The 11,237-nt window shown below is 41.5% G+C and overlaps 1 protein-coding gene across 1 annotated transcript; it reads left to right on the top strand.

Moving 5' to 3' along the window:
* Positions 1 to 1,009: 1,009 nt before the first annotated feature.
* Positions 1,010 to 10,044, top strand: znf598 (zinc finger protein 598). The gene is made up of 12 exons (XM_017703159.2): positions 1,010 to 1,493; positions 2,393 to 2,505; positions 2,616 to 2,745; positions 2,838 to 3,049; positions 3,133 to 3,350; positions 3,446 to 3,560; positions 3,636 to 3,814; positions 6,639 to 6,723; positions 6,867 to 7,714; positions 7,805 to 7,961; positions 8,907 to 9,051; positions 9,204 to 10,044. Exons 1-12 carry the CDS (start codon positions 1,320 to 1,322, stop codon positions 9,561 to 9,563), a joined length of 2,736 nt encoding a protein of 911 aa, XP_017558648.1. The 5' UTR covers positions 1,010 to 1,319; the 3' UTR covers positions 9,564 to 10,044.
* The last annotated feature ends 1,193 nt before the right edge of the window (positions 10,045 to 11,237 follow it).

The following is an 11,237-nucleotide window of genomic DNA, read 5'->3' as shown; positions in this document are numbered from 1 at the left end:
TCTTTTTTTCTGAATTCATACAAACACTTTCATTTTATAGTAAATCAGTTTGGGTTAGTTTATGTTTATGAACAGAGGCCTACAGATCAACACAGTAAAGGAAAACTTGTGATTCTGAGTTTAAAGCCAGTTTTTATTCAACTTGTAACTGATTTACAAAGTAATCTTAAACTGAAACTTTGCTCGTGTGTAAAAAGTGATTTCAGAGCCACTCGGTTCTCCCTGATGGAAACTGTTTACCTTCAGTGTTTTGTGCTTATGATCATTTTAATAGACGTCAGCGTCACTAATTAATGACGTTCTATTAAAAGACTGGTTTACCAAGAGAGACGCTGGAGGACTTTCACCTGAAATGAGTTCATGAAGCGAGTCTTGTTATAAAAATTATAACAGGACCAGATCAGAGCCAGAATTACTCTTTTAGTACTTTTACTTTATACTTAAGTACATTTGAAGCCAAATACTTTTGTACTTTTACTCAAGTGGAGGTCTAGAGTAAGGACTTCTACTTTTACTGGAGTAATATTTTACCTTGGGTATCTCTACTTTATCTCCAGTACATGATTTGTGTACTTCGTCCACCTCTGCCTAAGAACATGTTCTAAATGCTCTAGGGCAGCTGCTCATGAGCCTGAAGTCACCATGCCCAATGCCAAGCGTCGACAAAGGGGCTGTAAAGACCCCAAGGAGCCAGGAAGCGGTTTAACTGTGCTCTCTGGAGAGATGCTGCTCATTTAGCATGAGCTGGACTGGCGCGTATGATCCAGAACTGGTCATCCGACATTAGTACCTGACCTCACTAACGCTCTCGTGGCCGAATACAATCAAATCTTCCAAAGCAATGTTACAACATCTAGTGTAAACCTTTGCCCCTCCCCGCCCCACAGAGCCTCTAACACGGTTGGGTAGTAACGGAATACGCGTAACGTCGCTGAGTACGCAGATTACCCAAAAAAGACGTAACGACAGCCCGTTACAGTAAAACGACAGTGATTGGGTCGCAGGTACGGGATAAAAACAGCGGCGAACAGCGGGGCTACATTCAAATGAAGACTCGTCGTCTTTCTCCGAAAGGCGCCCTATTAATGATAAATCTCACAGGAGTTTGTAAACCGATCACGGTGTTTTACTCAGTCAGTACTTTGCGCTTTTATCTCTTCGCCAAAATCATCTATCCAGAAGAGTCGCGTCAGCCCCCTTCCCATGATGCTCCAGTGCTGAGGATTACGTAAGCAGTCGTTCCGCTGCCGTTGAGAGCTCAGCGCCGAGACCGAAAACCAAAACACCGCGGAGTTTTGTGCCTTTTCAGAAAAAAAAACATGGAAACGACAACGAAGAAGGACACCGAGAGCGTCTGTGTGCTGTGCTGCCAGGACATCGACATCTTCGCTGTAGGGAAATGTGACCACCCGGTGTGCTACCGCTGCTCCACCAAGATGCGGGTGCTGTGTGAGCAGAGATACTGCGCGGTGTGCCGGGAGGAGCTCGACAAGGTGCCGCCTTTCCCCTCCACATCCGCACGGTCAGAGCGGGGAGCACAGGCCTCGCAGGCTAGCTGTGCGCTCGACATCTGTCGGGGTGGCCGTGCTTTCGTATTAAAGTTGAGATAAAGCGGGCAGCTCGCTCGTTAACCTCGGCTCGCTCTACACGAGCCTTTAGACAGCCCGGCGAGGGAAAGCGGCGGCGTTATGGCAGTTTAGCTTGGCTAAACTTCGCTAGCTACCCTGTGGGAGCAGGTTAGCCTAGCCTAGCTTAGCTTAGCTGGCCAAAGTTCTGAACTGAAACGCTTGACATGTAACTTAGCTAAGCTAACGCAAGTTAGCCAGCTGGCTAAGGGAGCTAAACTAAATAGAACCAGGTTTCCCAAAAGCACTGGTAACGAAGTTTAACACGATCAGCGAGAATGTCGTTCGCTGGAGTCTTACGGCTATTGAAAAAGTAACCTTTTAGCTCTTCTGGCGGATCTTATTTTTCCCTAACATTTAGCTGAGATTTCATTTATTTGAATCTAGTAAGCGAAAGTTACTGTGGTTAGTTTATTCCCTTATTTGGCAGTCTGCTTAACATGTCAGTTGTGCCCCTCTCAGCTAACCAGTGTAACCTACGTAGGTTAGTTAGCTGACAACATTGGCTAAGAAGTTAATCAGTTAGAGATGATCAGCGAGGGTCGTTGTAATTCCCCGGTCAGTAGTGTTATTCCAGCCTGAAATTTGCCCAGCGTGTCAGGCTAGCACAAGCTGAGTCAACACCGTATGGATATGAGCAGCACCTCAGACACGTGATTAATTGACTTAATCCCGTTTTAGTGCTGGTGTTTGTGAGTCAATCTCTTATATCAGTCACTTCTAAATAGTTTGTTGTTAAATGTCTGCTTTAACTTGATTTCTTTTAGGTTATCTTTGTAAAAAAACTTCAACCGTTTGCTGCTCTACCTCATCATGAATATCAGTTTGAGAAGAAATATGACATCTATTTCTGTGACGGAAAAATTTTTGCACAGTTCAGGTACTCATGGCTGTTCGTTCAAATGTGTCCATAGAAATTGACCATTATATTCACTTCCATTGTCCACAGTAGTTTCTAACTTTTATTTATACCTTTTTCACCAACTTAAGGAGGATTTTGCTGTCTGAATGTCCAAAATGTCCTGAGCCCAAAGTGTTCTCCAAATTTGAGGAGCTGGAGCAACACATGCGGAAGCAACATGAGCTCTTTTGCTGCAAGTTATGTGCTAAGCATTTAAAGGTAATATATGGTGATGCAAGTTGGTGGCTGTTGTTTGATTTGGTCTTTTGATTTAAATTTGGAAGTCATTTTCTCTTTGTGTATATTCTCAGATATTCTCCTATGAGAGGAAGTGGTACAATCGCAAGGACTTGGCTCGACATCGAACACAAGGGGACCCAGATGACACCTCTCATCGCGGCCATCCACTTTGTAAATTCTGTGATGACCGATACCTGGATAACGATGAATTGCTTAAGCACTTAAGGCGAGACCACTACTTCTGCCATTTCTGTGATGCGGATGGAGCACAAGAATACTACAGGTATTTCCCAATTTCTGATAGTCAGCTTTAGATGCTTCATGGATGAATATTTTACAAATTAATGATTACTTTTGTTTGTTTAGTGATTACCAGTACCTCAGCGAGCACTTCAGAGAGAGCCATTACCTGTGTGAGGAAGGTCGCTGTAGCACAGAGCAGTTCACACATGCTTTTCGGACAGAGATTGACTACAAGGCCCACAAGGCTGCTGCCCATAGTAAGAACCGGGCTGAGGCGAGGCAGAACCGCCAAATTGACCTACAGTTCACTTACGCCCCACGACAGCAGCGAAGGAATGATGGTGAGTGAGGCTGAAAGTGTTATATCTAGTTTTGTCATTGTTTTGTACCTCTCTCAGATCTTAACTGAGTAGCATGCTCTGAACAACTTACCAAGGTATGGTTGGTGGTGAAGACTTTGAGGAAGTAGACCGCTTCAACAGACAAGCACGATCTGGAAGAGGGAGAGCCCCAGGCTCACAGCAGAATGTAAGAAGCTGGAGGTATAATCGGTAAGTTGGTCTCGTAACAGTGCTTCTTAATATCACGGAGCTTGCTGAATACTGAGATGCAGTTGTTATGTGCAGGGAGGAGGAAGATAGGGCTTTAGCTACTGCTCTTCAGGCCTCGCAGGCTGCCCGTCGACAGGAGGAGAGAGGACAGGTTCATGAGCGAGGCAACCAAAAACCACGCAAAGAGGAGAAAATGGACACAGATGAGTCAAGAAGCAGTAGAAATGCAGTCAAGCCTCCTAATGACATACAAGGTAAAAATCAAAGAGTTTGAACTACATTGTGGATTCTTTCATATGACTTTGCCCTTTGTTGGTAACAGAAGTTACAGATACGTTCTCACTGAGAAAGATGGAAGTTATAATTCCTCCACATATCACTGTATTTCACAATATTTTGCCATGTAAGCATTACAAGTGCAGGTACAATGGAAATCTTCCTAGTTAGGGGTCTTTAATACAGCAGAAAGTTATGGATAATTTGCAGACCATGTGCACTCTGTAATCCGAGACATAGTGTAGATAACAAGTATAATAAAATTCTTGCCCTAGGACCATGTAGCTAGCACAGTGCTAGAGTGTGACCCTTCTTTGCACTTCCTGTGGAAATGTAAATAGATATTTGGCTGAAGCCCTATCTTTTGTGTTTTTTTATATATATATATATATATATATATATATATATATATATATATATATATATATATATATATATATATATATATATATATATATATGTCACACACACACAAAGAATGTGTTTGATTAGTTTAGCGTAAGGACAATTGTTTACGAAAGATACACTGCAGGTGGGATGATTAGGCACTAGGCAGCAGTGCAATGTGATGACTGAAAATTAAGTTCTGTAGCTGAACTGACGTCTGTCTACCTTAGAGTGTCTCATGAGCATATCTGCCTGTTCACTGAGTTTGCTTTAAAAAAAATTGAAATCGGCCACAAAATTTATGATCAGTGCAGCATTTTTGGCAAAAGTTGCACAGTTGTTTTAGTCAGTGGAAGTTTTATTAGTTTTTTCTTCCATAAATCTATAACCCATTTTTCTGGCAGAGATATTGCCATAAGCAGGTGAAGCCACAGCACTAGATGGTCTCTGATCTGTTCTGCTTACTCCTATTTTTAAGGCATTTTGTCTATTGGCTTTATGTTGTCTTGAGGATCATAATGGTGTTCTGCATCTATGTTGAATTTATATTGATGAATTAGTTCCAGTCAGGTTCCACGCAAGTTAAACACATTCTTACTTGAATTTATTATTTATTATAAACCACTGTTTAATTTGATCTCAATGTTGTGCTATTTTGCAGATGTTTAAAGTGAAATTGCTATGTTGTCTTATTTGTGTAATTGCTGATCTAGATACTGTCTGTAATGTATATGTAGTCATGGCCGAAAGTGTTGGGACGCCTGAAATTTGAATGGATTAATGGAGAAAATGGATTATTTCTACCACAGAATTAGTGCAATTATACATGTTCTGTTATGCACATGTTTATTTCCCTTGTGTCTACTGGAACAACACAAAAAAGCAGAGAAAAATGGCAAATTTGACAGTTTCACGCAAAATTTCAAAAATGGGCCGGACAAAATTATTAGCACCTTTTCAAAATTGTGGGTAAATAACTTTGTTTCAAGTACGTAATGCTCGTTTAAACTGCCATCTGGCAAGAAACAGGTGTGGGCAATGTAAAAATCACAGTTGAAACCAGATAAAAAGGAGAGAAGTTGACTCGATCTTTGCATTGTGTGTCTGTGTGTGCCACACTAAGCATGGAGAACAGAAAGAGGAGAGATCTGTCTGAGGACTTGAGAACCAAAATTGTGGAAAAATATCAACAATCTCAAGGTTACAAGTCCATATCCAGAGATCTTGATGTTCCTTTGTCCACGTGCACAACATAATCATGAAGTTTACAACCCATGGCACTGTAGCTAATCTCCCTGGACATGGACGGAGGAGAGAAAAATTGATAAAAGGTTGCAACGCAGGATAGTACAGATGGTGGATAAGTAGCCGCAATCAAGTTCCAAAGAAATTCAAGCTGACTTGCAGGCTCAGGGTGCATCAGTGTCACCGCGAACTATCCGTCGACATAAAAAAGCTGGACTGCAGTTTGCCAAAATGTACGTGAGTAAGCCAAAATCCTTTTGGGAAAACATCTTGTGGACAGATGAGACCAAGATGGAGCTTTTTGGTAAAGCACATCATTCTACTGTTTACTGAAAACATAATGAGGCCTACAAAGAAAAGATCACAGTACCTACCGTCAAATATGGTGGAGATTCAAAAATGTTTTGGGGTTGTTTTGCTGCCTCTGGAACTGGGTGCCTTAACTGCGCAAGGTATCATGAAATCTGAGGGTTACCAAAGGATTTTGGGTTGCAGTGTAGGGCCCAGTGTCAAAGCTGGATTTGCCTCCTAGGTCTCCTAGATGACACCAAACATACTTCAAAAAGCACCCAGCAATGGATGGAAACGAAGCGCCGGAGAGTTGTGAAGTGGCCAGCAATGAGTCCTGATCTAAATCCCATTGAACACCTGTGGAGAGATCTTAAAATTACTGTTGGGAGAAGGCATCCTTCAAATATGAGAGACTTGGAGCAGTTTGCAGAAGAGGAGTGGTCAAAAAAATTTCCAGTTGAGAGGTGTAAGAAGCTTGTTGATGGTTATAGGAAGCGATGGATTTCAGTTATATTTTCCAAAGGGTGTGCAACCAAATATTAAGTTGAGGGTGCCAATAATTTTGTCCAGCCCATTTTTGGAGTTTTGTGTGAAATTACGTCAAATTTAGGCTTTTTTTTTCTCAGTTTTTTGTGTTGTTCCAATACACACAAAGGAATTAAATGTATGTAACAAAATGTGTAATGGCAATAATTTTATGGGAGAAACACTTCACTTTCTGGAAAAATTTCAGGGGTGCCAATACTTTCGGCCATGACTGTGAGAGAGCGCTGTATAGAGATCTATATGCCTGTATGTTCATGTAAAATTTTAAGCTACTTTTTTCATTTTTATAAGACATTCCTGAATTGCGTATATTTTTAAACACTAATGTTTCAGGGCGATCAGTGAAGAGTAATGTTCCACTCACAGGTGAAGATTTCCCATTTTTAGGGGCTGGTGCTCCACCCCAGCCGATTCAGAGGTATGTTTTAATATACAGTTTTTAGCATTTTGTAGTAGTGGTAAGACATAGTTTATGTATTCACTGTTTGTGAATATTCCTGTACATGTTGGACATTTGAAATGATTTCTGAACTGCACAGTGACGAGCTTTCTTTGTTGTAGCACGATCAAACCCACTCCTGTCTCACTGAAAGAGGATGATTTCCCTAGCTTGGTTCAGTCTGGTACAGTGGCTTCAGCGACAATGACAGCATCGTATATGGCTCAGGCTAAAAAACCCTCCTCCTTTCAAGAGGAAGACTTCCCAGCACTCGTCTCAAAGATTAAACCTCATAAGCCCCAGGGGAACACAACATCTGCTTGGTCCCAGGCAGGAAGTAAACCTGTGGTGCCGAACAATAAACCTGTGGTTCTGCCAACTAAGGCAGCTCCGGCACACTCTGCCTCTGTGTTTTCTGCCAGTGATCCACCACCCTCCAGTAGCGCTCCTCAGGCCCTCACTTCTTCTCGCCGCAAGAAAAAGCTTACCTCTTCAGAAAGCGCCAAAGCTGCAGCTAAAATGAAATCCTCACTCTCATCAGAAGATGAAGATCCCCAAAGTGGTAAAACAACCCAGGAGATCCGTGCTGTACCCACAATGCTGGAGATCTCATCTCTGCTAACAGTAAAGGCTGGTTCGCAGCCAAATGTCAAAGCAGGTAAAAAGAAGAAGCAAGCTATGACCAACCCCTCTGCGACCTCTTCACATAATATGGAATTGGTGACCCACGTGGCTCACAAAGAAAATGTTCCTGAGACTAAACCACCAGATGGCAGTGGTTCCAAAGGCCCTGTGGCCCCCAAAACAAGCACATTTATTAATGGATATAAAGAGAAAACTACTGATGCAATTTCTTATGCAAGTCTTTCCGAAGAGCCTCCTGCCCCTAAAAAGCAGCCAGTATCTAACCCGGCCCATGTGACAGAAGAAGAAGAGTTCCCTGCACTTATTCCGAAGAAACCCCCACCTGGTATGATGGCCCAGAATCTTAAAGATGCAGCTTGCCATTTTGGCAGTGTCCCAACCCTTTAACTGGCTTTGTCTTATTTTTGTGTTTTAGGATTTAAAAGTACATTTCCACTGAAGAACACTCAGGCTGGGCTGCCTCCTCCCCCTCCAGGGCTTGCTGGGCCTGGGGTTAGCAAGCCTCCTCCAGGATTCACTGGTGTCCCGCTAAACAGTAATGTAGTAGAATCTACAGTGCCAGCTTTTAACAGGTTAGCAGGCATAAAATGAAATCAGTTACTTTTAAATTGTCGTATTCTGTTAGATGGAGTTACTTTTAAAAACCAATGTCAGTGCCATGAAATGTGTTTTTAGGTGTAGGTACTTCATATGTGGTTTATAGATGTGTGCACAGGCATGAAATTGAGGACCGAACCTGAACTAGGAATGAGCATTCCAGCTAATTTTGAGATTTCTATATAAGCTAATGAACACTTTTCAAAACATGTTTTGGTATTCAAAAGTAGCTGTGGGAGATTGTGGGGAATAACAGTGGGGTGCCTAACAGCTAACAGGTACTTCAGTGGATGCTGAAGGTTTCTACAGGTGGTCCTTTCTCCTCAGAGGATGATGTGCCCACATGGTAGTTTGTCAGAAAAATATATTTTCACTGTTTCTGGAGCCACCAACAGAAGTATGAGTTGGTGTAGTATAGTAGACCTATACATACTTGCCCACAACTATGAGTAAACTCACCATCTTACAGTTCTGTTAAAACATAAAATTATTTTACTGAATTGTTGAGCTGTATATATTCTCTGTCTTTCTGTGGTGAAGCATAATCATTGCACTATTCAAATACTGGCACCACAGACAGTTCACCAAGAACTTCACTGCAGTTGGCATTTACTCCTATGCACTAACAGGTGGATTAGCAGTTTTACGTGCTCTGCTTTATTATTAAGACAACGCGCGAGATTGTGCGAGTTTGCCAAGACACGATTCTTCAAATAATAACAAATCCACTACAAAAAAAAAAATCACTGTGGTGTATGTGAAATTCACTGGCCAGGTTGGGTAGCAGACTTCTAATGCTTAATGCTTTTGATATTATTATTATTATTATTATTATTATTATTATTATTATTGAGTTCTTTTTTTTTTTTTTACCAAAGATTTTGTTTTGACGTTTCTCATTTGGGTTCTTATTCTTTCAGACCAACGCAGTCACCTGGAACCTATCATGTACCTGAAAACTTCAAAGAGAGGAACATGGACCTTATTCAGTCTATAAAAAACTTTCTCCAAAATGATGATTCCAAGTTCACTGAATTCAAAAACTATTCAGGCCAGTTTAGACAGGTAATGGATGAATCATGAATCATTTTTCACTTTATAGTTCTGGGTCTCTGATTCATTGAGGGAAATGACAGACTTTTGATGTTTTATTACTCTTACATAACATAACAATTCACCTTTTGGATGCTCATGGAAATCTCTCTTCTATTCACCAGGGTTTAATCTCTGCAGCCCAGTACCACAAAAGCTGCCAGGAGCTGCTGGGAGACAACTTCAACAGGGTCTTCAATGAGTTGCTGGTTCTCCTCCCAGACACACAGAAACAGCAGGAGCTTCTCACGGCCCATGCAGACTTTAAGGCCTTGGAGAAACAGCAGCAAGGCTCCAAGCACATGAAGAACAAAAAGAAAGCCTGGCAAACAGGCACCACTAACAACAGCCTCGAACTGGACTGCCAGGTGTGTCCTACCTGCAAGCAGGTGTTGGCCCTCAAAGACTTCAATGCGCATAAAACCCTGCATATCGGAGATGATGACTTTCCCTCCCTCCAGGCCATAAGCAAGATCATCAGTTAACTGCCAGTAATAGGGGCACCGCCCCAGCACATGGACGGACGCTTTCCCAAGGTCATAGATTTTTAAGAGGATGGGAGATGTGCTAAAAGACCACAATATGCAGTGTGACTAGAACATTTGTGAGAATGCAAGAGTTTTTGGAAAATAAATGTCCATCTGCTTTGCTGATTGGTAAGACTAATCAGGGTCTTTTTGTCCCACTGAAAAAGTGAGGTTGTAACTGAAGGGATGTGTAAAGTATTAATTACTACATTATATTCCATTATTTCCTAATCCAACATTGGATTTTTTGCTAAAATTGTTTTCATCAAATTTCTACCAATGCTTTTAGTATGGTCATTTTCTATCTAGTTTGCTGCATTTTGGAATTTATTTATTTTGTAAATCTATCAACATTTCACTATGAAAGATGTCATGGCTTACTTGTTTCTCAAATTCACAAAAAATAATAAAGGGGGTACATTTATCTGACTGACAAAAATCATGTGCCTGCTGAATAGTGATATTTCTGACAACCAAGTTGCTTGCTAGAGTGATGGTTTGATGTGCTGTTGAATCTTTGCAAAATGATCTGCAGTGTAACCATCATTAAGGGCAATGTGTATTTTTTCACCACTTGGCAGTCATTTGATGCAGTGCTTAATGCTCCATTTGGAGACCTCAGCACTCTTTTGTGTTGTCTTGTAGCTTTAACTATTATTTCTTATTTAGGTATTATTACAGGTGAATTGTAGCTAATATAACATTATGTGGCTGTGCAGTGGTTCACAAAACAGTTGTCAGGGCCCCCTAGACAATCCATGTTTTTGCTCAAATCCAACTCTTAATACATAGGAAAATGTAGACTGTCTCAGAGGCCCCAATGTTTGAGACCCAGTGAGAGGACATCTAATTCTATTTTTATTTTTATTTAAAAACTCTACAATGACAATGGGAAAACTGTAGTTATGTGACTGCACCTGTGTAAGATACTGACTTCTGCAGTTAAAAAAAAGCCCAATTCCAAGTGTAATTTTGGAAGGGGTATAAAGCTGGATCTCCATACTTCCATATCTCCATACCTTGAGGATGAGTTGGTGTGGCATTTGTGATCCACAACTAATCATCCAACATTAGTACTTGACTTCAGCCTGGCTGACTGGATGCCACAAATAGCTTTGAACGTCTAGGGTAAAGCTATTCCAGGAGAGTAGAGGTGCATTGGATTACAAATGTTGTTGGAGAAGAAGGCCTAGCATGCAATCAGCCCAGTCATTTAACTGAAATCATTTTAATTTATCCCAAAGGTGTTCAGTGGGCTTGAGGTCAGAGCTCTGTACAGGCCTCCAGAGTTCCTCCAAACAAACCTCGTCACCCCTTGACTTTATGGAGCTCTTTTGGGCCGTGGGATACAGTGATGCTGAAACAGGAAAGGGCCTTCCCCGAACTGTTGTCACAAAGTTGGAAGTGTATAATAGTCTAAAATGTGTTTGTATGCTGTGGTAACAGACATTACTGGAACTAGGGGCTGAGCCCATCCCTGAAAAACAGACCCAGACTGTTGTCTTTCCTCCGTCAAGTTTTACTCTGGGCACTATGCATTGAGTTAGGTCGCATTCTCCTGGCATCCGCCAAAACAAAGTTTGTCCATCGGACTGCCAGATAGTGAAGCATGATTCATTTCTCCAGAGAACA

This window comes from Pygocentrus nattereri, chromosome 27, assembly GCF_015220715.1.
Source record: "Pygocentrus nattereri isolate fPygNat1 chromosome 27, fPygNat1.pri, whole genome shotgun sequence".
In the NCBI taxonomy this organism is placed as follows: Eukaryota; Metazoa; Chordata; class Actinopteri; order Characiformes; family Serrasalmidae; genus Pygocentrus; species Pygocentrus nattereri.
Note: the sequence above shows the minus strand (reverse complement) of the source record. Positions and strands in the feature narration are given on the sequence as shown.